Source organism: Cuculus canorus, chromosome 1, assembly GCF_017976375.1.
Source record: "Cuculus canorus isolate bCucCan1 chromosome 1, bCucCan1.pri, whole genome shotgun sequence".
Taxonomy (NCBI): domain Eukaryota; kingdom Metazoa; phylum Chordata; class Aves; order Cuculiformes; family Cuculidae; genus Cuculus; species Cuculus canorus.
The window spans coordinates 81660917-81688011 of NC_071401.1; the positions used below are offsets into that span (position 1 = coordinate 81660917).

General features: G+C 34.7%; 1 protein-coding gene across 3 annotated transcripts in view; it reads right to left on the reverse strand.

Moving 5' to 3' along the window:
- Nucleotides 1–27095, reverse strand: part of RPS6KA3 (ribosomal protein S6 kinase A3) — a 79836-nt gene that overhangs the window by 4544 nt on the left and 48197 nt on the right. For 2 of the 3 annotated variants that reach the window (XM_054070913.1, XM_054070933.1), the window contains exons 8-21: nucleotides 25368–25405; nucleotides 24831–24973; nucleotides 21739–21809; nucleotides 17823–17911; nucleotides 17480–17544; nucleotides 17279–17381; nucleotides 16340–16464; nucleotides 14191–14316; nucleotides 12315–12404; nucleotides 7893–8051; nucleotides 4296–4457; nucleotides 4030–4106; nucleotides 2859–2976; nucleotides 739–879 (exon numbers count right to left, since the gene is read on the reverse strand). In XM_054070913.1, the coding sequence (XP_053926888.1) occupies nucleotides 739–879; nucleotides 2859–2976; nucleotides 4030–4106; nucleotides 4296–4457; nucleotides 7893–8051; nucleotides 12315–12404; nucleotides 14191–14316; nucleotides 16340–16464; nucleotides 17279–17381; nucleotides 17480–17544; nucleotides 17823–17911; nucleotides 21739–21809; nucleotides 24831–24973; nucleotides 25368–25405 (1507 nt within the window). The remainder of the gene's footprint in view (nucleotides 1–738; nucleotides 880–2858; nucleotides 2977–4029; nucleotides 4107–4295; nucleotides 4458–7892; nucleotides 8052–12314; nucleotides 12405–14190; nucleotides 14317–16339; nucleotides 16465–17278; nucleotides 17382–17479; nucleotides 17545–17822; nucleotides 17912–21738; nucleotides 21810–24830; nucleotides 24974–25367; nucleotides 25406–27095) is intronic. The other variant, XM_054070924.1, reaches the window with a different exon arrangement.

A 27095-nucleotide genomic window follows, 5' to 3' on the forward strand; every position in this document is an offset into this window, starting at 1 on the left:
TCCCCCTCTTTCTACTTGTGTTTTCAGATGCTAGGAATTTCTAATAGCTGACTCAGAGAGAGTGTTAATTATATTCTTCAGATCCCTTTTAATGTTGCATGACACAGATGCCTGGATATAGGATTGAAGGCAGCGTGGAATACAGAGAAGGAGAACTTGAATTATTTTTGTTTTCTCTGCTTGTTCTAAGTAAAGAAGTTATCAGGGTCAAAACCAGATCATGTTTCAGACAGAACGCAGAACAGTGCGATACCATATTAATTAATGCTGCCTTTTGGACTTCTTTTTAACTAATACTGTGAACATAAGGTATACTGTTTTCTCTTTTAGTCAATGACTATTGATCTCCTCTGAAATGGTAAAATTAGCTAAGCTATTTTTCAGCTGCCTTACAGTCACCCGACATCATTTTCACTATCAGAAGAATTTATTCTACATTGGTTTCTTAAAGAAGTTAAGCCTCCCAGTGTAAGTCAGTCCAACAGATTTCAAACCTAAGTAAACAAAAGTCTTTTTCGAATATATTAGGTTTATTCTCCATGACTGGGTTCTTAGGAAATCCTATTACATATTATTACAAGTTCACTTTATGGCTTAGTGCGAATCCCATTCATAAATTTAAATAGTATTTAGGGGGAAAAAACATGCCACAATGCTTTTTTTTTAATTGCTTTTTGTAAAATCCTTTTGTTTACACTAGTTTTGGTTAAACAGTAAGCTTAACAAATATCTACTTACCTTCACTAAATGGGGAGCATCCTGCCTGTTCAGCTGGTATTGAGGCAACTGGTCACAGTGAACTATCCAGGGGTGACTAAGAACTTGAGCTGCAGTTAATCTTTGATGGGGGTCAACATGAAGCATTTTTGAAACAAGGTCCTGTCAATAATATAAAAAGAGAGTCAATGCAAATTAAAGTAAAACTTCAGCTTGAAACAGCTGTAATACTGCCAAGCAATGTTAACATGATATTTTCTAATTATATGACTTCAATGGGTGCTTGGTAGCACAACAGGGAAGCATCCAATTAAGTCAGGCAAAATGCACAAACAAAAAGATGCACACTGGGCTAGAGTAGAGGCCCCACTACACCAGTATCCTTTTTTAAAAATAATGATAAATAGCAGATATGTAAGAAACAAGTATTGAAAAGGGAACAAATCAAGGAAACAAATGCTTTCCTTTGCATATTTCCCCAGCGTCTAAGCATCTTTCAACAACTGTGCAAGCTGAAAGTCGAATTTTAGCACTCACACTGGCCTTAGTGATTTTTACGTCATCCTCTCTGAACTAATTTTGCTTATATTTTTGTCTCCACTGCCACCTTCCCGAATATCTTTCACAGTTGTTTCACAATTAAGTTGTGAACCACATAAACAGCTATTTATGTTTATTTTTTAACTTCTGCAGATTAATAGAATGATCTGTGATTTTCCTCATAAAATCATCATATGAGAAAAAAATGAATTAGTCTTTCCTTCTTTGTATCATCAGTGAAATGATGTCTTTTGTCTGTCACGTCACTCAACTCTGCTGAGATGAAATACTATTTTATTTAGTCTCTTTACAAGGAAGTGGCTCTGGACATCTGAAAAGATTTTCACCCTTGTTACAGTACTTCTTTTTTATCTTTTTCAAATTATGGTAGTAAGAATTACATACGACACTCAAGATGTTGAGAACAATTATACAGAAACATAATATTTTATAGATGACTTCAGCTGCCAGTAAGGTTAAAGCATAAACATTTCTACAATAAGCAATTACTTGTGGAGAAACACAGTTCACTATGAATAGATTTAAGATAATTTAAGTTAGCAATAGTGGACATTTTTATATAAAACATTATTTGTTTTGTAGTTCAAATTAAGAATTTGAACATAAAGATAGCATTAAAAACAAATTAATTTTTTTTCATAGCTGACATGTTTTGGTTCATTCTACAACTGAACAGAATGGCACCGAAGGAAGAAAAAGCTGATGCTACCAGATCAGTTTAAACATGTTATTCTAACAGGCTGATTTATCAATCAAAGAAATGACATGATTTGTGGGAAAACTGTTGAGTTATGAGAACACTATGTTAGAAATCAATCAGCAAGAAAGAGCACAAGATCTGTAAATGACTTTTTGGGAAAACTTTAGCACTTTGCTGTTGCTTCACAGAAGGAGCATAAAGGATATCACATATTTAAGTTTAGAGCCTATTTGCTAAAAGACCCCAAATTTGTACTTCTAAAAAATTAAATTGTCTGAAATGCTTATTCTGTACAAATACAGTAAAAAAGTAGATATACCATCATTAAGAACGAAAAGTTCTTAAAGTACTTAGAAGAATAAACTGCTGAAATCATTACGGAAGAGTATGAGATAAACTGTATTGGGTAACGCTGAAGAACTAACCCAAACAGAAAAACGTGAAAAACTATTTTTCTAGCTTGAATCAGTGGAGCGCATGGTATATTTCCTAATATTTTCATTATCCTTATTTAGACTAATCTGTATGATTTTTGAATGTCGTACTTCCATATGAAGTTTTATTACAGCATTTTTCATGACGGATGATTGCACACGTGCATGGATACTGACAAAATGGGTTTCCGAGGGTATTTGTTAACGACTATAGTCTAAGGCACACCTGTTTTTCTTCCTACATGCAAGTGACTGTTGAAACATGAAAGGATCATAAATAGGAAACAAAATTCTAGGCACATAAAGATGCAGATCAGTACTTTAAAATAACAATAATAATGAGTGAAACTTACTCGATCATATATATGATTTAACATATATATTATAAGCAACGTTATGTTGCAAACCATTTCTTTTCCCCCAAAGGACAAAACAAATGTACTTGCCTTAGCTGTATCTGAAACAGTATTCCAATAACCACCGCTGAGAGAGAACTTTCCACTACCTATTCGGGCCAAGATCTCCTCTGGGGTATCGTCAGGGCCATTTGCAAAAGGAGTGTAGCTAGTTAACCAAACAATTTTGATGTTAGTAACTTCCATAACCTGGATCTCAACAGTTATTATAAATCTGATCATAATATTCAGCCATTTCAACAATTACAGGCAACAGATAGTCAAACAGCTGTAAAAATAAATTATTCTTAACGTGTGAAAATGCAGAGCACTGACTACAGAGCTGTTCTTACTGTACGTATTCCTTCTACATGGGATGAAAACCAGATTTTTCCTACAGCAGTCTAAGTACTGATGGCTCCTGAATTACAGAAAGTATTCCTTAAGCCTTCATATTTTAGTGAAGTAATAAAGCAAGATGTTATAAATTTAAAGACTTCGTGTCTGAAAAAGAATAAACATTTTGATACTAGAGGAAGGAAGGTGCAGCGATTTTCCTTGCTTCACTATAAGCATTCTTGCTGCTACCAGAATATCCACAACCAACAAGAGATACATTTAAAACCAAATGTAACTTATCTTAAAATGCCAAAATGTCTCTGATGATGTTAACTGTGGACCAAAGTGGCAATCTTGAATAATCCAGTATAAAATGTTAATCTATTTGGCAGATGCATTATCTTCTGAGCTTATGGAACTACAGATGAATTTATTATTAATCCTATTTTATACAATTAATTTCTGTTGCATATACAAATGCAATTATATTTTATATATAAACATCATATATTTATATCCTAACCATATCACTTCAAATTACCCACTGAACTTTGCACACAATTATGCTTCAATGCATTGCAACTATTTGTGCCATTATATGCTGCTTTATCAGCTATTTTTCACATGAAATGATTAATTCTTGTTCATGAATCACCATAAAGCAGAAATAAACACCTGAAATAGATGAAACATGAGAAGCCAATAATTTTTCACATCAGTCCCTGCAAGCTTGGATTCTAAAGGCAAAGCATATTCTAGCCTCACCAAAGCCAACATTAAGAATAATCAGTGCTTTGATAGAACCACATTCAAACTGTGGGCCTATATTTTTTTTTATAATGGCTTGCTATTCTATAGCAAAACAAACTAAAATTACCCTTACCCAGTAAGCATGGTATAAAGTAGAACACCAAGGCTCCAGATGTCACATGCAGCATCATAACCTTGCCTCTTTAAAACCTGATAGAGACAAATATATTTTCCAATTAAAAATCTTAGAAATGCTTTGATTATGCAACAAAAATAACAAGATTTCAAATTTTTAGTCTTTACAAAGTGATTTCACTTGTTACACAAAAATGAAATAAACATCTAACAAAAAAATCCAATCAAAATAAATCCAGGCACATTAGCTATGCTGATATTTACCTCTGGTGCAACAAAATTTGCTGTGTAACATGGAGTCATCAGAAGACCATTTTCTGCTCGTAGTTGTTTCGCAAAGCCAAAATCACAAATTCGAATTGATTCTGGATTACCAGATTCATCAACATAAAGAATATTGCTAGGCTTCAGGTCTCTATGAACAACCTAAAAAAAAAAACCAAACCAACAAACAAGCCACTAAATACAGCAGGATAGACATAGGCAAGGCTTTATAAATTCTGTTGCTTTCTTTCAAATCTCTGATCAGCAATGAGATTCCAGACTTCTGGCTCCTAATATCAGCTGCAGTATTCCAACGCTCAGTGGTGTCTAGAGTCCTGCAATTCTAACCAGGAAACTATAAAGCCCCCTCCATATATCCTACTCCCTGCGAATTTATTTGTACAGAGTTCCGGATGTTGTGTCCTAATGGGTGAATATAGGTATTTTCTATTCTAACACGCATACCTACAAGGCTTTTTAAATCAGAATATCAGGTAAGTAATGTCTTTTGGAGTCATGGACATCCGTAGCTGCTGATGTGCCACTGTGCTACATAACCACACACTAGCTACTGCTGGAATAACACTCTATATTTGATTCTTTTCATTCAGTTTATCTGAATGAAATCTCTGTGTAAACATACAAGGTCTGATTAAGGGCACGCCAAAAAAGCATCCGTAATAGTTCCCAAGTGCCTGCTTTGCAAGGGCCAGAGATGTAAAATGCTTCACAAAAACTGCAGAAGCTGCCAAAGTTCTGGTAGCATAAATTTCATCTTACTTGAAGCTGTGTTACAACAGGCCTTAAAAAAACCTCGAATGCAACAAGGACAGTCTTCAAAATTGGATGACCCATTATGTTTCCTTCACAAGACAAATTAGACTAAAGTCTCTAAGGCTTTGCTCTCTGTAAAGAAAATGGTATACACTGCTGTAAGACAGCAGAGTGGATCTAAATGTTCTCTTTTAAATATGTAAATAGGCCTGCTATGAAGGCCTTTATCTTCCTAACTGCCCTATGTATTTGAGTAATATTAAACACAGCTTTTCATGTTTAAATTTGAATGTAGGACTCATTTCCTCTTGGAAAAGATTTCTGTGAAACATTTCAAGGAGGTAATCCCATTAGAATGAGGAGATGCCCCCAAACTCCTGAAAGTGACATGCAGAATCAGCAGCTCTATGTGCTATTCCAGGAAGCTAGCTGTTTTGGAAAAGTAAGTAATGTAAGAAAGGGTAATGACTGCAAAGCCATTTAACACAGTAAGTCTGTCTAGTAGACGCATTTTCAGCACGCAAATACATGACCATACTCAGATTTAACAAAACAGTTACAACTGTGGAAATAAGCATCCTACAAGCTGAAACATACGAAGTGTTATTAAAGAATCTGAGTTGGAACAGTAGATGTTGAGACATCCTGGCTTGAGATGTCAGTGTATTAGAAAACTGGCTCCTGACAGCCCTCAGTTTTTGGTGTTTAGATAGATATGAATCCTTTTTCTTCAAGTAATGAATGAGACATCCTTTACTGCTCAAAGAGACAGAAGAAAAAACCCACAGTTTTATTCTACTTGCCTTCTTTTTTCCATAGAGACACTAAAAGGGGTAGAAGAGAAGTGGTGGGCAATGGAAGCAGCACAGAGCTGCGGATGTGGGAGTGTTTCTAGAACCAGAGCTGTACTGTTTTGTTTTTCGTTTTTTTTTGTCTTGAAGAAGGAGAAGCAATTCTTAAGTGGGCGGGAGGAAGACTGAGTAAGTGTAACAGTCTAGTGCAAATCCAAATGTTAATTCCTAAGCAATCAAGATGTCTGTCAAATAAATAAAACACCTTCCTGTATTAAGCTGTTTTCCCGAAGGTGATTTTAAAAAAAGATGTCAGATTGTTTCGATTATATTGACATTCTGCACAGAAATAACATTTTATTTGAAAGGAACAGAAGAGAGCGAAACAATACGTAGGACATGTCAGTTCTTAATTTCTTAGCATCACTTTTTTGATTAGTATGCTCAATCATCGACCAGCATGCAGAAGTAATCTGCTCCAAGATGGCATGATACGTCTGTTTATTCTTTTTATGATGTGTATGGTGCCAACCCTTAACTGTTGTATGAAGGCCCTAACACTTTAGAATGGTTTGTGTGAGAGGTGGGAGTATTGATTACCCTAAAAAGGAGGATTTCATTCCTTGCTTAGCAAATTTTTCAATTCAAAGGTACCCTACAAACGTTCACGAGGAAACTGCTTCTGGGAAGGCTCATGGAGACTGCAAACAGACTGAGAATTGTGAAACTAGGTATTACTTCATACCATATTTAAATGAGCTCCTCTGGTGTCCAAAGGAGCTACAAAACAAAAATCCACTGAAGACAGGACGGACACTTCCAGACAAAAATGAGATTTCTGAAGTGCTCACTATTTATACGTATAGCCGTCTTTCATGTGAAAGTGTACTTAACATAGGAGAAGCTGAACATTTCCAAAAGGAAGAGTTCCAAAGAGTATGAGATCTAATGCAAGTTAAAATGCCAATATTTACAATGATATACAACAAACAATTAAAAAAAAGCCCTAAAATCTCTTACTTAACATGAGGACACTGGGTTTTTTTTTGGCCATGTGTGGCAAGAAGGAATCAAGTTACAATTTGTGTTATTCTATTCTTTGTGTTTCCATACAGAAGATATTAAGGTTTATTCCTAATTCCCATGGAAGTTGCTGGCCAAGGATTCTAGTCCTGTGTACACAGGCTAACCCCAAAACCTACATGTGAGCACGTAACTGAAGAAAGTGATGAATTGCACAATAAGATACACCAGATAACTTTGATTTTAAGATTTCTGAAATAGTAACTCCCAGAAATTAATTGTTATTTGCTTCTTAAAATAATTTGAGTACTATCCATTCTAAAGCATCTTTTCTTGGATAATAAGTTAAGTGTTAGCAGCTTGTCTTTTTCCTTGCACACTTACTTTCTACTCTTTCTCAAATCTCCCTCTTTTCTTGTTTACCTAAAAATGCAACACAACTTGTTATTCTCGCCATGCAGTTGCCACGCTTGTCCTCTCTATCTTCAAACTACTTCCTCTGTCTCCAAATTTATTTCCTGTAGCATCAATTTTCTTTCTTCTAACAGTCCACTACACACCTTCCTACCCCTATGGCACAGGAATTACAAGTCATAAACCATGTTCTTTGAAACAAAGTGGAAGAAATTACAAGACTCGCAGGTTTTCAGGGTCTGTCATAGGATGCAGTTGAAATTACGGCAGGTCCCACGGCTAAGCAACAACACCGGTCCCCTAGCACTTCCTCCTGGCTAATATTCTCTCTATTAATCATTATTTACACATTCCACAGAACTGCTGACATGCTGCATGCAGGGCAAGAGAAACAGTTGCATTATCTCCTTTATCTGGTCATCTACACAGCTGATGAGGAATGTTTTCATTTCAACACCAATTCCTGTTGCAATGTAATTATTTACCAGAAATTACTTAATTACCACACAGAAGAATATACAGAAATAGGCGTTTATAATTCTGTAAGAGAAGAATATTAGCATCTATAAGCATTTTGTCCACAGTGAAAGCTTACCCCTTGTGCATGGAGATACTCGACCGTTTTTGTTATTGTGAACAGAACAGCACTAGCTTCTCGTTCCGAGAAGAATTTTTGCCTGAGAATTTTATCCAGCAGTTCTCCTCCTTTCATAAGTTCTGTAACTACATACACGTATTTTCCATCATCATACACCTGCAAGATGTACATAAAGATATAAACTTCCGGATATTTGTTCTCTGCTATCTTCCTGTGAAATGCACACAGATAGTGCAGGCATGTCTACAAGCTGTTTTCTTCAATTATTTTTACTGTATATCTCACCCCGCACACTATCCAAACATTGTTCATCTTCAGAAATTAATACAAAACCTTCTACAAAAAGATAACACAGTAATGAAATAACATAAAAATAATGACATGTAAGTGTGTAAAGACAAAAAACGATGAATAACAGGTAGGCTTCCCCACACGGTTTTACTGAAACAAATTAAACTAGACATGGAAGAAATTAAGAAGTAGTAATAAATGGAAACTAGTCTAATTAAGGCAAACCCAGAGCTAATTCTAGAAGTAATTATCGCACCAAATTACAAATATGAACAAATATCATTCCAACTGAACAGTCACACCAGAAAAAAAAAATGAAGTTGACCTCAAATAGTCTCTGTGAACACTGAAGTTAATGCATACAAAGCTGCTATAATAAAAGCTTACAACGTATACATTACTCTGCACATAAAACTATACCAAAGTCTGAAATTAATAAAATAGATATATTTTTGGCCCTTACTTGTAGTTACAGAAAATGCCTTAATTTTTGCATGGCTATCCTCTTTTTTTTGTCTTCAAACAATTGTTGAGAATTATTTGTATTATCGCCAGGGGGCACTACAGACTGAATTATACCAAAACACGTTTTAAAGTATACTTAAGCATTTCATTTCAGTTGAACTTTATTGGGGTTTAACAACTTAACCCAAAAAGTGATTCCGGCTTTAACAAGAGCTTTCAAAGACTCTGTTCCCTATTATTATTATTTCAACCTATTTTTTATGGTGATGTTGGAATCATTCGCTTTAGAAATTAATAGGAAATAAAAACAAGTTTGTGTTTAAGTACAAACAATTATCCTAGTTTTAGTAAAATTTAGGAATACAGATCAGCTAAATTAAAGAAAGAGCTGTCATCCCAGTTTTCTTAAGCCATCTGGGAAATACAGGCTACTAAAGTTCTAAGCCTAGAAATTTTTGTCCTCAACTTCACTAAAAGGATTATTTTCTAACCAAACAAAAAGAGGAAAAAAAAAAAGAAAAGAAGTGATTCTGCAGGCTTTACAAGCTTTTGATCTTAAGGAGAGAAAGACATGACAGGTTTCTATGTTCTCATTTAACAGCATTTTCCCCCCCTATGAAATATAAATAATTTGAATGTGTTTGTGTTAAGACTTGAAATACGACACTGTAATATAAAATGGAGAATTATGTAACTCTAGATATTAAACTGGTATGTTTTCAATATAAATATATTTCTTAATAGGCATGCTCTCTCTAATTCTGGTATAACAGGAGGAAATGAGCTTATTTCATTTGACAAAGCACACATATCTCAGTGCTGCAGCGGGCATTTAAGCAAAAATTGCATTTGGTTACTATTTTATCTATTATCCCTTGCTGGTCCTGTCTACCTGCCAAAACTGCCCACCCCACCCCAAACAAACCATTCCTTTTGCCCCAGTTCTTCTAATGTTATTACCAATTTAGTTGATTGCACTGAATAAATACTGTTGAAGTTTTCTTCACAGTTAGGTGCACAGTATTATGCCAAGATCATAAATGTGATGCTAGTTTTTAAAATGAACTGGCACACACCAAAGATCAGTCAGTGTTCTCTTCTATGTAGGCAAACTGAAAGAAACTATACTAAGAAACCAATGTAGACACACGAACAGAATATAATGTAATGGAGAAAGAGAACGTGTTTTTTGCAAAATAAAGTCAGATTTCACATACTGTTAGGACTTTTCTGAATAAGGTCTTGGTCAGGGAGACTGGGTATACTGTATTCAGGTTTCTAAAATGCTTCTGAAAAGACTCTTCAGCCAATGCTTTAAATAACTCAAAACAGGACAAAAGTTCCATTATAGAACAGTAACTAAGAGGTAAAAAAGAGTAAAATATAATGGTCTGCCACAGGAAGTTTCTAGGTAATGGTTTGTTGGAAGCTGTGTGCTTCCTCTTTTCTTACACTGTTTCCTAGGCATCCACTAATGGCCACTATCAGAGGCAGGATATTGGATAAGAAGTACATCTGATTTAGCACAATATAGCTCCTTTTGTTTACATACTGAAAAAGACCCACTGATAACAATCAGAAGGAAAAACCCCAGAGGACTGTGCCTTGCAGGAAGAATTTGGTCTTTTGAATATCCATTGTTTCAATCCAAACATGTTCAGGATTAAACGATATAAAAAGGCTGAGCAAGAATTAAAATTCCCATCTTAAGTTAAATTCAAATATTACTGCATTTATTCTTGATATAGAAGAAAAGCAAGAAATTACTTCTCGCAGAACAGAAATTTCTAAAGACATGCACTTAAATGCTGGAATGTGTTATTCTGGCATTTCAAAATAGAAACACTTAAGTTTTGGTGTGGAATTGAATGAAAAATTGAGTCAGATTAACACTGAATTTTATTCGTATAATAATACATGGTACTCTTCACAAATTTAAGGAGTGAAGGCCAAGTACTCCTTACTCTTTCCTCTGAAAGTTGTAACACCACACCACTATATGTGGGATCTACAAGCAATCGCTTCATGCACCCGTATTAGGACAATGAAAACCTAAAATAATGTTATATTTTTACTGTAGTGCATATTATAGAGATTTCTAATACATATGGATTCTGTACCCTTTTCCTTACACTGGACATACTTCCATAAACTGGGCTTAAATAACTGATCTGAAGTACAAATAAGTGAGAACTACAGTCTAAAGTCTTCCTCTGTGGATTTCAGCTTTTTTTTTTTGTAGTCTCCTTCTGCTGTTTGTATATTACTGTTCGTGTAAATGAATGATAGCTCCTACTGGAACATGACTGATGGTGACGATGAAGAATTAATTACAAAGTAGAATGTTGCAACTTATGTGGCAGCAATTCAAGGCTGCCTGGGTTTCTCTGCTCTCAGTGATTCATAATGCTAAAGTTCAGGTAAGTATTCACATCCCTTATGTTTGTCTTCCTGCTTAAGTAACATAACCTCTATTATAAATTGAAGTAACACGTAAGCCTAGCATACAGCACTAAAAGCAATCTGAATGCTGATGCAGGTTATGTGTCAGCACAGTTGCTTTTGGTTAACTTTATTGCCCAACCACATGAAGCAGAACAAACAGAAAGTAAGATTTTAGTTATGGTATCTAGCTTGCAATAGAGTTTGGTGGGCTACTTTGTGTATCTGACCTATTTTTATTTCCAAGACAGGGCCAAACTACATGATATTCATAAAGTGAAAACAGATTAAAGTAGGAGAAGAACTTCAGGCAGAGTTCTCTAGTACTTATCTCCACAGTATTTATGAGCTAGCATTTTAATGACTTCGAAATGTCTGAGCATCTTCCTTCAGCTGAGATCAGCTTCCTGGAAACGGTTAGCTGTTTTGCCTGAGGTTTGGTTTTGGGGACCAGAATAGTTTCTTGCAGACTAAGAAAGTCATTAAGCATATGCCTTTTTAATTTTTAATCCTCTTTAATGCATAATCAAGGAGAGCAAACCAATTTTCTTCTTCTGTCAGATCATCAGAATCTACTGCTCACTATGAAAACCTTTTACCTCCTAATGTATGTTATTCTTTTCTTTTTATAGTCAAACTGTTTCCATGGTCAGAACAAGTAATACAAGAAAAAAAAATATAGATAATCTTCCATACAAAGATCAGATAAAGGTACTAGGTAAAGAAAAGTGATGATCATAGATATAAAAAGATCTTGTCCACTACCGAGTAGTACTCATTACTGTCCATGAAAATTACTTTGGGTATTATGCAGATTGAGTATCAAGCAGAGAGTCCTCAATTATGTAATAATGCACTTTAAAACTGCTTTTGAGTAACAGAAACAGAAGTAGATTCAAAGTTAACTAAGCAATCAAAAAAACTTACTTGTTCCTTTAAAAATAGAGCAAATGTTACACAAATTATTCCTGTGCTAGGATTATTAAGGACAAATTACTTGACTGCTTACAGTTACATTCTACCAAAACATGAGCATCTTTAAAAGATGACAATGAGAAAAAAAATTGGATATTGTTGAATAAACTGCATTAGGACATTGTTTTATTCTTAAATACTGAAAAACAGTAACATATATCTAAAACATGCAGTTTGTCATCTCTCAAATGAGGAAGTGATACGCAATAATAACATACTAAAGGATGTCTTTAATACAATACGTACATCTTTTAGGGTAATAATATTTGGATGCTGTCCATAGCGCAGTAGGATTTCAATCTCCTCTGTTGGATCTCTTTTACTTTTATCAATGATCTATAATAGCAAATAAGATACATAGACATAATTCTTTTTGTGAACATTATATAGTGTAATACTTTGGTGTGCTTACTAGCATAAACAGTTAAGTTAATACTTATTGTTGGTAAAGGACATGGATTATAATCAAAACAGAGTCTGTTAAATTGGAACAGCAAGGCAAAGCAAAAAAATGCTGGAAAAACATGGAAAAATCTCTCAGTTGAAAATAATCTTGGAGGATAAGTGATTTGATCCCTCAGGCTGTAATAAATAACACAAAGTTGTTTAGTAGATAAGACCTCACTCATCCAGCATTTAATAAAATAGGAAATTCCTAATTTGACGTGAAATACTGGTTTGACGATGCTAATGAACTGATTTTCACAAATCTAATCTCCAACAAATATTTAGTGCAGCAAAAGACAACGCAGGAGAGTAAGGGAATCAAAAAGAAAAAGGAAAAATTCCTCAGAGTTAACTCAGATAAGAATTGCATTATGAAAGTTAATTTGAATCTCTGGAGGCTTGCTATCAGGCTCTTAAGTTCTCCTTGTATAAAGAAGTAAAACATTACTTTGCCCTGCTTAAAATGTATTCTTCTCCTTTTTTTTCCCCCCCTTTCCTTCTGAACTGCAGAATTTCCTCTAGTGTCTTCTCCATGTTAATCTTACCACTTCTTCCTCTTGACATTAAGCCCTTACCACTGCCAGCACCACCCTAACACACTGGACACTGGTCTCCTTCTTTCGTGATTCCTTGAGGGGGAAAAAAAGCCACAGTAGGAAGCAGAAAAGCAAGGCAATCCCCACAGTAAGTGTTAAAGCTTAAGAAAATTAGCTGTGCCAGCATTTTTCCCCAGTTTTGAGAAAATTACTTAGAATTGCAAGCACAGAAGTCAAATCTGTTCCTCGCCAGAACCAGAATAATGACAAGTATGTAACAACGAAATTGAAATTGAAGGGCCTCCTGTAGACAATCTCTGCATGAGGGTAGAGCAAAACGTAATTTATCTTTGCATTTTACGTATTTGAGTAGTAAACTGTTGAACAACTAAAAAAGCTAATGGTCCCATATTACAAGATATCATTCTTTTTTTCTGTTAAAGTCTGCTAATCCATACTCCTGCTTTCACAGTAACCATTCAGCTGCAGTGTTATACTGAAAGACAGAAAAACTATCATTTTATTTTTGGGAATTCTACTGGTTTCAACAAAGAATTTAATCCCCTCAAAGAAGTGCTAGAAAGCCCAACAGAATAACATACAAACACCATTAAGAGCCTTGTTAAAAACCAGCAAGCAAAGACAAAGTGTTGAAGTTTGCTCTGAAAGGCATACCAGACTTGAGCACTGTTACAAACTCCTAGCTATCCGACAATTTATGAATCTACTTTGGAAGCAAAAAATCCTATAACTACGTTTAAACAAAAGTAATCAATCACGTATTTAAAAAATCATGGGAAGTCATTGAGCTTTTAATAGTACATTACTAGAAGCAGTCATGCAACTCCCATCAGTTTTACTGTAATTCCATAGGAGTTTCAAAGACTGACAATTGCTTTTCACCATCCAAACCAGCATAGAGATAACAAACCCCACAGAAATTTTCTATCTACACAAATATCTGCCAGTCAGTATTCTATTTGGTTGATCAGTATAATTCACATTTACATCTGAATTTTTTTAATATTAAGAAAATCATATTAATTTGCTATATTTTTTATTGCAAATAAATTAAAGATGTCCAATATTTATGATGCTAAAACACGAAAACAGTTATGTTTTATAACAAAGTTGATTACCTTTACAGCATATTCCATGTTTGAAGCTTTATGAATACATCTCTTGCAGATAGAGTAAGACCCAACTCCAATATCTTCCTTTACTTCATATCCATCAGTGAACTGAATGCTGTTCCTGTGCAGCTGCTACCAAAATAACATTATCAATAGATGAATATTCTAAACATATAAACTGACCTTTATAGTCCTACCAATTTGCTTGAATTTTAAATTGATTGCTGTTCTATGTCAAAGTGGTCTAAATAGCTACTAACTTTTGTTTGATATTAGTATGAGATAGATTATATATTAGACACATTGTAAATAATACACAGTATATTTTAGAAACTGACAACATAATCTTTCTGGTTAACATATTTATTAATTTAAAGACAGAATCTCCAAAACAAAGATCAGAAGACTACATGATAAAATGATGACAAAATAACGGTAAAAATACATCACTGTTTCTATTATCTGTAAGATGAAGGCCAGCTGGAAAATTCAGACATACTAAATAGAATCAGATTAACTGGTAACTGCATGGAATGGCAGTAAAAAAATCCTTTCACGGAAATATAAAGCTGAAAGAATGACAAGTGTTCACTCTTGTAAGGGAAGGAAATGGTATTCTAGTATAAGGAGCTTGTGCAAAGGATGCAAAGCATTTTCAGGAAACCATCTGGGTATCCTGCAGCACAGAAAAGAGGAAATAAGAGTAAGGAAGTGGTTGAGGGGCACAGAGGAAAGGCAGCAGAGAAACAGACTCTTACAAGTACGAGAAGGAAACCATGCACAAAAAAAGAATTTCATCCACAAAACTATGTGGGAAAGGAGGAGCACAGAAAAGGTTGTAGAAATTTGTAGTAAGACTTCAGGACCAGAAGTCATTCTGATCCCTGTATCACAAAAGCTCCTTTAGAATAAAAATATCTAAACTCCCTTGAAATGTAATAGTTTATTACACATGAAACAGGCGATGCGTACAAACAGGCATGTTATGACTATCCTATGCATATAAGAGCATTAAAGAAATAGATCTACTCAATATTTTGAATAAACTGGTTTTAAAAAAATTCTCATGCATTTGCAAAATATCTTTACAATGAAAATATAAATAAACCCATTCATATAGCATGCCTTTCAATCTTTACCTATATACCAGTAAGAAATTTGCAATACAATTTATATCACCAGTTGTTTTGCATGACTCAGTCTTCCTCAACAATCAGAATTATTAAAAGCAGAAAGAAGAGGTAGAAGTACAGTTTTTGCAGAGGTCTACCAGTTTTATTTCCTATAAATGCATCTACTTTTTTCCCCCGCTGGCTGCAAACCTTTCAGTGCTAAAGCATGCTTTTAGAATGACCTCTGCCTCCCCTAAGGAGGCAAGCCATGCCTCCACCCATTCTAGCGCGAGGTTCACCTTTCCTTTCTCACACACACACACAAAAAAAAAATTACACCTAAGCAAAGCTTTGTTATCCAAAAATAAGCAGTGCTGACAGTAACAGAACATGTAAGAGTAGAAACCATGACAGGCTAGTAAAAGTGACAACCTCACAATTATTAATATGGAAGACTAGATCAGAGTCATTCGAATACTGCAAGGAAGCCAAAGCTTGTGTGTGTACCATAACATTGGCCTGCATGATACACTGAAATTAATCACAAAATATCACAGACTATCACATTAACTTGAGTGGCTTGGGCAGGATGGAATATGTCCTGGGTCACAGATTCCAAAACATACAACAGTCTAAAACATGCAATTCACAACTGTTCTCCAGTGCCTCCTACTACACCACAGGAATTAATTGGTATTTCCATGCATAGGGGGAAAAAGGTCAAGCCACCTGTTATTCCTCTCCATCTTATAATTACAGCTTGATATTAAATAGAAAGCACAGTTAGTTAGTACAGTACAGTTAGTAGAATATTTTCATTTAAAGGCTGAAGCCTATTCACACTCATGGCTGCTCAGTAATGAAACAGATCCTGCACCTTCACAGACTGTTTGGATTAGATAATTCGATTTTTACTTTACCTGTACAAAAACGATAATGACTTTGTAATGGTACTTACTTCATTCTACGACGACAGAAATAATCTCTCCATCAAGAGATAGCAACACTGACTTATTGACTTTTTTTAAAGCAGATACACTCACCTGGACAATTGAATGCACTCCAACTGTCTGCATTGCTTGGCTTTCATCATCCGATGCAATTGCAACAAAACTAAATCCCCTAAAAAGCTGATGTGCATTAGCACTAGGGGGGATACCAGGTGAATCTGAAAAACACATCATCTACTTAGAAGCAGTTTTTAAAATGCGGAGATGAGATTATGTCTCCTCTGAAGAGCAAAGTACACCTTTATTCTATAAAGTACACAGAAACTGGAATTTGCAGAAAGTGTTTCTGAGGATCAAAATGCAAATAATTACTGAACTGTTTTGCATATACCACCTAGAAATACAACTGATAATCAATGACAACAAAGATTGTATTCCTATTAAACAATATTTTATTACACAAAACAGAGTACTTTCCAGAAAATATTTACATATAGCAGCATATTTATGTTGAGTTTATGGAAGAGAAGTGCTCACATTTTGCTAACATTCTAAATTTGTAAAGACAATTTCTATCATATTTTGAATGGATCAGTGTAAAACTATGCAGAGACAGACTGCACTGAAACAGCAACTTCGAGACTCAAAGTCTGAAATGACTAAGTTACTACATATAAACAGTACGTAGAGTCACCACCATGAATTAAATGAAGCCATAGAATATAGTCTTTAAAGAAACAGATGTGGATTATCTTTTCTAAGTAAAAAAAAAAAAGATTGCCTAGATAAGTAAAATTGAACTTACGTATATGTTTTGTTGATGAGATTTACTTTACTTTTAACACAGGACAACTCAGTTGCCCCTTGTGATGTATTTACACCAAAGACCACAAAAACTTCTATGGAATAGTTGTCCATAAGCATTCACTCAGCCCAGCAACACCTCGAAAAACAAGATGTTCTACATGACCTGAACAGGAATAATGTTTCTAGTTTTAAAATATGTAAATTATTTCATTCTCCTCTTTTTACCTTTTGGAGTTTTTGCTGTAAACTCAGGGTCAAAATAAAACGTATCTTCAGGTCTGCCAGTTGCAGGTTTAAAAGGAGGATGAATTTCTCTCCTGTACAATTTCTGAAGAGAAGGTACAGACCAGAGTGAATTAAAAAGTTATAACATGCCATCAAACACTTAAAGAAATTTACTGAACTAATTTTCAATTAGATACTCACATTCCAATCTATTTTGGAAAAGAATGCATGCCTCTTAATCTCCTCAACTCCATCTGGACCTGCTCCTTTTATAAGGAAGAAAAATGTCTATGAATTATTTTCTTCTTGGTTAAAAGAATGACTAGCAAAATTATATTTCTTATTTCTTCTGCATTAATTTTAGACATATGAATAGCAAAAAAGATAACATTTTGTTGGTCGTTATAAAAGCAAACAGTCAAACTACGTTCTTTCTTCAAAGCCTTTTTTACAAAAGAAACCGTAAACTTATGTAGTCAATTTAATGAACACTAATGTTATCAATATTATGATCAAACTTCAAGTATTCCGCTAAACACTTTACCTAATCTGTTTGCTGGGTTTCTTTTGAAGAGCATTCGCAGAAGAGACTGTGCTTCAGGACTCAAGAACTGGGGCATTCCAAGTTTGGCCCTACAGAACAAAAATAATTAATAGCATACAAACATATTTAGGTAAGAATTAACTCTGCATTCCCCTGTTCTTTTTCATTCAACAAATCCATATCAAACAATATAACATCACTGATAAATTGCCTTCAGACATCAGAAACAGAGCAAAAGTGCTGTCAGTCACATAAAACCTTAATTTCTTTTTCTTTTTTTTTTTTTTTTTTTTTCCTGTTTGAGTAGTATAATATTTTCTGAAATGACCCCGGAACTTAAGCAGAGGAAGAGGTGGTAAAAGATGTAGAAAAGAATAGTTATAGGGTAACAATTTACAAACTTGAACGTTTTGGTAACTTTCAAGTCCAGTTGTCCAACCAAATGACATCAAACCAGCAAATCCATTCTAACAGTAAGATAAGATATTTTAGAAAGGTAATTAAACTACCACAGTATGACAGACTTGTGCACCAAGAACAGCCAAGCAAAACAACAGGAAACCTAAGCAAGAAAACAGAAATTAAATTAAGGTAGAACAGATCTTGCAAGATTAGCAGATGAAAAAGAAGATCACTCCCTTCTTTCCTTCTTTCTTCCTGCTCCCCCCCATCCATTTCAAATTTTACTTTCAAACTTGCCAGTCCTGAATCTTCAGATTTAAGTTTTTGTAGCTTTCTTATTTGATTTTGTTTTGTAACTCTTGCCATATTTTTCTCCTCTCCATTTAATATTGAGCCTCTACCCTCTCACCATTACCAGCCCTTAATTTTTCTTATGACCATGATAATGGTAAGGATGGATATGATTCCCTCCTTTTGATCTCTCATCCAACCTGTAGCTTGAACTTTTCTGTAACAATCCATGACACAACTTTTTCCCTGTGTTTCAAGCAGAAGACACGTGTCTTGTGTTCCCTGCTATTCCTAGATGTCTACCTCCCCATCACTTCACCAGATGCATACATATTGCCATTAATTCACTACTCATCACTTTAAAACTGGAATTGACTAAATTTTCCATTAATTTCTGCATTAAAGGTTGTGAGGGACAAGAGGAAGGCCTGGAAAATTTTGCCTTCTTTGGGTTCTTCAATAACATCCTGTAGGCAGATCAAGACTGCCAACTGAGTGGAGGAATGGGCAGTGGACCACCCAACGCTTCCCTGACTGCCACGCACCTCTAGCTGCTGAATTCTTATTTATGTGCTTTATATGCGGTGATTTAATTGATGTAATTGCTACTCACTGCAAAGTATCAAAGAGCTACACTGTAAGAAGAATGCAGAGAACACACTGTCTGCTGAAGCACAATGGTATCACTAACAATGTTATTGAAGGACAAAGAACATGCAACTAAGTATGACAGGACTGTGGATGGAAACCTTTGTCCTATTATAATTCGAAAACGCTCCAACAGTAGGATGCAGCCCTGGAGGTTCAGATTGAGAGGTCAACTGCTTAGAAAAATCTAAAACCAGGCCAAAAACATATCTGCAATTAATCTTACAGACAAATGACTCAACGAGCAGGAAGAGAATACATTAGAATAAATTCTAAAGGACCACTATGTACTGCAGTTAACAGTGGAGCGAATTGGAGACCTGTGTGCAAACTACAGAGGTTAAGACTGTCATTGCTCCCTTTCCACAATGAAGGAGCACCTTCCATAAAATCATTTACTGGTCGTGTAAGCAACAGAAGAAAAGACAACCACCAGGTCCTAAGTCATACAACTACATGAGTGACAGCAATTTTTTTCTGACAGTCCTGATGGAGGAAGGCAATATTTCATATGAAAGCATATAAAGGCATATCCTTCAGTAAAGGAGAAAAGATGCTTTAAAAAAATTAACTTTATTCCTCCAAACCACTATTTCTCCAAATTGCAGAGTTTCTCAGTTTTAGGTAAAACACACAAGAATAAACAAATTCTCGTCCTGGTAATGTTGAGACAAATATAGAGCTCAGGAAAACATCTTGTAATACATTTTCTGTGGATTTTCAGGAACTGAACACAAGAAAAGCAATATATCTTTAAATGATAACACTACAAAAACATGAATTAATATATGCATGCCTGTCTATTCCAAACAGTTTTATGAAAAATTTAAGGAGAAATATAGCACATTTACTAGTACACAGAAAACAAAATGAAAACATACTGCCATTCTTTTGGGGCCAGACAAAAAATATGAACTTAGCAGAAAAGACTGCAAAATATCTTCTGTTTTTCAGCTGTTCATATTACCAACAGCAAAATAAATTTATATGTATGTAACAATCATGAGTATAAAAAACACTGAAACAGAGGTACAATTTCTTTACTTCATACCACATCTTTTGTGTAGCTCTCTGAAACTAATGACAATTACAAAGACTAGAAGGTGGAAAGGAAAGAAGTTGGAAAGGGAATTAGAGACACATGCTCAGATGAAGTCTGAAAGCAATTATGAATGTCAATTAACTGAGGAGATGCAAAGAGAATATTTTACACAGCAGCTGAACAGAAGATTTTTGTAGCAACAGTGGAAAGATTGTTGAGGAACAGAGTGGAGTCACATGCAGGCAGAAAACAGAAAAACGTGACTTGTGAGATATGGATAGAAAAAAAAAGTAAGGTTCCTGAAACAAGTGAGAGTGCAGCAGAACTATTTCAGAGTAGCTTCTTCTAAGTAGGAGGTGGTCAGAAGAAGTTTATGCTTGCTGTGAATAGATAGAACCTTTCAGTCAAAGACATTCAATAATCACAACACGAAGATTTCAATTGCCATGGTATTGAGGCAGTACAAGAAATCAGCACCATTAAATATATTTGCAGATATAAGATGAGGAACAAAAACAAGGGCAAAGAATAACAACACTTAAGCATTATGAAAGCAAAGGCATGGAAAAGAATGAGTTTGTTTTCTAGCTGTTCTCACATTCTAATTACTTAGAAAAAATATGAAAGAATTTCATATATTTACTTTTCAAAGCAGCCTGTTGATGTAAAATAAAGCTGGCTTTAATATATAGGTAGACAAGTAGTAATGGGACTAAGAACAACAATAAATAATGAAACAGAAAGCAAATGAGAAAAAATTGTCCCACAATATTAGTTAAAAATGCCTGGAAACAGAGAAGCGAAATTATGACATGAGGAAACAGAACTGTTTGCACAGCATGAGGCTACAGTCCCAAAAGCTGGACAATTATGTCACATGTTTTATTAGTTCAGAGTATACATAGGGGGACCAGCAAGAAAAAAAAAGCAGGCCTACACTAGAAACCCAAGAACGTTAACTGCATGAAGAAAATAAATTTCTACAATAAAGCTAATGCAAACCCTATACTGGAAATGGCAAAGGAGAAAATTTGAGCCTGGGCAAGTCATAGGTGAGTACATAAGGGAGGATACACTTTAGCAAATAGGGGAAGTATCAGGGAAGCAAGCTGTTGTCAGTAACATAAAGTGGGGCCAGGAGTTGGTAAAATAGAGAAAGATAAGGAGAGAGAATACTTTCTCAAAAAAAAAAAAAAAAAAAAAAAACCAAGGAAACCAAGGAAAAATTCACAGGTTATCAATAAGGAGAAGGAAGTTAACAAAATATTATGGAAATACAATGGGAAAGATAATAAGGTTGGAGAAGTTATTATTACAGATTAAAGAGCTGCTATGAAATTCTTTGTACCTGGTATGGAGGAGAAATAAGAAAGGCAAATTAGATAGGTGGCAAAGGGAATTAATAGTATGGAATAGGGAGTGAGGATTTACCAGTACCTTTGGAAATGAGGGAAGAGTAGAAATTAGATATTGCAGCCCGGAGGGCATCCCTGTAGAATACCTGATGAGATATATAAATAAGAGTGTACTCACTTGAGAATCATAGTCATGGTTTCTTTTCTGTCTTTCCCTTGGAAAGGTAGAGTACCAGTGAGCATTTCAAACTGTATAGAGTAAAACTTTCATCAATTACATTACCTGGACAAAATCTAATTTTTGACAAAACTACTTAGCATCTTAACCTTCCAAAATTCATGCATGTTAAGAATCAAATCTGTGCAAAAAAACTTCTCATAGTACAAGTTAAATTACTATGAACATTGAGCAGCCTTAGCCCTTTCTAAAGCTGCCAAATATTTTTCCTATATTGATACCTTGCTTTACATGCTTTTATGTGAACAATTTAGACTATAACGTTCTGTGTTTAATTTCTGCCTAAAAAGTTTATTCTTGGAAGACTTGTTCTATACAGCTGTATTTTAATTTTCAAGAGGGTGAGGGGTAAGGAAAAAGATTCCCCTTTCAAAAGTTAGTGACTATTTCTCCTCATGCAGAGATATTTAAAAAGGTCAAAATTTTTAAAATTGGCATGTACATAGTCTTCACCGGAAAGGGGAAAAAGGTTAGTTGATTGACAAAGACATGCATGATGAAAAGTGGTTACTGTATGCATACAGCAGAAGTAAAGCCTGAAGAAACACGTAAGAGCTACACAGTACGTGCATGCACATTTTACAGTGTCCGGCAGTAGGCAACAGACACTGTTAAAATACTGATTTGTTCTGAAAGTGACTGAGTAAAAATAGATAAATATAAAGGGATTTCTGTTAGACTGCAGTATACTGCAGGGATATCAGATCTAAGTGAGGCAGTGAAAGCAGTCTGGCAGCAGTTACGGTGGCCAGCACTGTGAGGGAGAAATTCTGACTTTCAGTTTAAGAACTGCAGAACAATTTAGTTTAATGAAATTTCATGGCATAAACTTAAAGCCATCAAAATTAAAATAATTGTAAAGGAGCCTTCTGAACAGCTCACACAGACTTAAGTCATCCTGAATACAAGACATTATCCTCTGTTACTCTTTTCTGTTATGGCCCAAACATTCAGCCTTCAAAGCGTTAAAAATTTACATGGATAACTCCAGTGAATAATGTGCAACTACTGTATTCTTAGATCTACAATAAAAGCATGAAGTTGCACTAATAGCATTTTTTAAAACCCCTTTTTATTAAAATAATATTTTAATTTTCTCATTTCCCTATAAAGTATTCAGAGAATAAAAGCTGCCAACACTTCACTCCTACTAGATACTTTTTACTCTAGATACTATTTTTTACATATAAACTTAAAATTTAATGTAATGCAAACATGAAACACCCCTACTTTTAACTTTAACACTTCTTAAGGCAATTGTCAGGAAGATATGAAAGGCATAATCCAAAACTATCAAAAAAATTAACCTTTGTTTATATTTTCTCACTTGCTTAAAGAACTCTGCATACAATTCTTTGTGATGTGCCCTCCCCCAGTACTATATTCCAACTTCAACAGGCCAATAGTACTTTAAGAATAAGCCTACACTGGCTTTCCCTAGCTATCATCTTTTATTTCAGCAAGAGTATCTCAACAAATACATAATGGTTCTGAAAACTTTAAATGAAAGTTTTTAGATGTCTAGCATCCCTTAAAACAGTCACTGTAGTAAAGGACAAATTGGAATATACTTCTCAAGGATGGTTTAAACATACTTAACGTCTAGCAGCAGGAGAAAAGAAGCCAAATGAGTTGTCGAGATATCTTTCTAGTCTCCATTTCTATGCTATAATTTCCATTCTATCTAGATACCATGTACTCATATCACATCAACAACCACTTGAAACCTCAATCAATCCAGATTCTAATTAAGAGTGATTTTAGAGGATACACATAGATTGTCTATGAAAATAACCATGCAAACTAGAAATACAGAAACAAATATTTCTTAGACAAAACTGCACTGTACCCCATATGCTAATTAAGATAATTTGCTTTTTAAGGTTATATTTTTCTATTCAAAGTAGAAACCAAACTGTTTAAAATGCAGTGCACTTAGATGGCAAAAAGCTACATGAATCACATCTAACAGCTTTCAACGATTTTCAACTTTAACATACACACTTCATAAGCACAAAATTACGTTTTCTAACTTCATCAAGCAAAGTCAAAGTTTAACTATGCTTGTGTTATCAATTACAAATATTCTAAAACTACTCTGTAATTAACTCTTAACTGACTGTTCTTATTCAAGAAATGTGCAGTTGAGGGGGGGGGTGTGCGCCTCTCTGGAAAGAGGTTAGTTAACAGGTACCACTTTTACAAAGTCAGTTTTCAGATCACAACAGCATTCTAAACGATTAAAAGGTGATAGGATGACTTATTTTCAGACACAAGAATCCTCATATTATGAAGCGCACACATTAGTTGTACTGTTACAGTCATATGTAGCAGAAGCAGTAAGAAACAATAACATTTCCTTTAAAAAGTACAATTACTTAATCCTTATGTCAAAAATGCACACAAAGATTATAAAAAGCCATTCAGCATTCTCAAAACACCAAATACATATTGTTCTTTTCCAAAGCAACGTTTGATAGACATCTTATTTTCCCCGACCCTGCAACTTCATAGAAGTTAGTTCCTTGCAGAAATATTGTAAGCAATTGAGCAACTATTTCTCATACCAGCTCAGTGTCTTTATATTATTTTGATGTGTGAGAGCAAAGCTGTCATTATTCCACTAAGCTGTAATTATGCGGGAGACTCTTTAGTAAGTTATAAATAATTTTTTTCCACTTCAGGATAAATTCAAATTTGAAATTTGGATCTAAATTTCTTCCCTGTCTTGGAAGACACAGTATTTTTCCTGCATATTTTAGTATTCCTATTAGTCTCCGAAACATTCAAACTACAAGAGATGCATAATATTTCAATTCAACTATAACAAAGATATGGCATATTTTTGGTGTTGATACAAGACCTAGTCCATGTTCTGGATCCAAACACTGTCGTACTGTTATTAATTTCATATAATTTAGACATTTTCACTAGCTACAATTAATTTAAAGCTCACCTTACAGTTTAATGTTTGATTTGTTTCACCAAACCTGGCAAAGCACAGTTATTATTTACATTTACCAGAAACCTACCATTAAAACACCAAAAGACCACCAGTCTGCACTCTGTGTATGGCCTCGTCTGTTAACAACTTCTGGTGCCATATATTCCACTGTTCCACAGAAAGAGTAGGCTTTTTTTTCATGATCAATTGATTCCTTACTTAAGCCAAAATCTGGAAGAAAAATGAATAGTTCTAAATGTGTGGATAGTTTTGGAAAAAAAAAAAAAGAAAATATCACTTATGGTTAATACTTCCACTATACTCTGAAATGTGATCATATCATTCATATACACATCCAAATACACATACGGGAATTACGGAATTCTCCTCCTCTCCTTGCATTATCACAGGTTCATAACATCAAATGTACTTATAAAGTAGGTATCTTACTTAAATATTAACATATTTCATTTACTTCAAAATAATTACACTATTTGTTCCACAACAAAATTACCTACCGGTTCAGATGACTTATTTTACCATATCGCTTTATTGAAAAAAAGGAAAATGAAAGCTCTTATTACAAACAGAAAAGAACCAGGTGTTGTAATTTCCCTTTATTCACCTGTCAGTTTGATGTGTCCTTCCTCATCAAGCAGGATGCTAAAAACCAAAATAAAAAAAAATAAATTAATTAAAATATATTTGAACTGTTGTTTCAGACAATGTACGGACAATATTTAGGAATGAACAGAAGAGCATACACAAAGACAAGCAGACGTGAACATATATAAAAATGAATCCTGAGGAGACACTTCGAAAATACACATTTTTTTTTTAAAGAAACATAATCAGTTTAAAGAGTTTTATTTACCTATTTGGTTAAATTCAGCACAGTATGTAGTAACATTTGTTTTGAACTTTCAGTGTAGGCCACCTGCAGCATGTATCATTACCACAACTGTTAAAAATAGACTATATTTCTATGTCTCTTAAAACTCAGCAAGATACATTAATGTAATGTACATTTGCATACGTATACAAAATGGGTATTCATTTGTAATTACCATTTCAAAGGATGCTGGCCATGTCAAAAAACACAAGTAATAAATATTCTCATATTATACCAAAGGACAGGACCCACGGGCCCTATACTTAATTAGAGCAGGCCTTGTGCTTCTGCCTGTTTATTTCAATCAGAAAAAAGGCCACAATTCTCTGAGATGCCAACTATTCTTAACCACCACTGAATATAATCACAATTCAAAGCATGCCAAGTATTCAAGTCATGGACTCTGTAACACCACCTACACAGCTGACTTAGCTCCTCCAGCTTCTCCTGTGGGGAGCTGCATTTCATCCTGGGAATGAGACATGACCCAGGCATACGCTGCTTGTTTGTTTCTGCCATCCCTCCCTTTTGCTTCTTGCAGTTCCCATGGCGGGAAACAGGCCCACAGAATAGATAGAGCCTGTGAGAGTTCCTACAAACTCATCCATAACTTAAAAGTCATTTCAACTGCTGACAGATTTGTTAACCAGATGCACTCAGGGATTAAAACGAAGGCTTTTCTATAAGTACAGACACATACTTTAAAAAAAATAATAAGATCAAGGCAATAGCTATTTAGTCTACCGACAATTACTATTTTGTTCCTTTCCTCTTGGAACTAAATGTTGGCAAAATAACTAAAGCTCTCTTGCTCTGCTTTTTAAAAATCTTTTTCCACTTGGTAAGCTTATTTTTTCTCACTTCTGGATTACTTAACAGAATAATCTTGAAGTTTAAACATAATTCATTCCTGCTCATTTATAAGTGCAGTCCCATGCAGAAAGTCTCCAAATGTCTGATTCCAGTGTGAATCTTTCCCTTTTAGTCAGTCAGGGCTAAGCATTTTAAAATTTGTATTTTTTTTTTTCCCAGTAAAGGCACAAAAGAACAAGCTATCCCAATGGAAGTTCCACGTAACAGCCAGGTTCTGTGATACTTGTTACTAATCTTTGCTCTTTTCCACTAATCATTTATATGAGACAGTTATCTCACGTAGACTTTTCAGGTTCTCTGTATAGCCGTAACAGAGAGGGGGAATCACCAAGAACAGCAGGACTTCAGAGTTGTTATAGATTTCCTTGCAAACGAGGCAGTGGATGTCAACTATCTGATTAAGCACAACAGAGGAGATGAGCACATTATATTGTCATTTAGATCGCTCTCAGGGTAGAGAGTAACACTACAGCATACATATCTAAAAGGTTCTAATGTTCCAGATGGTAGCAGTGACATTTTCTCCTTTACATCTTCTAAAGCTAAAAAAAAGATAATTACTGGAGGAAAGACAAACAGGAGACAGAA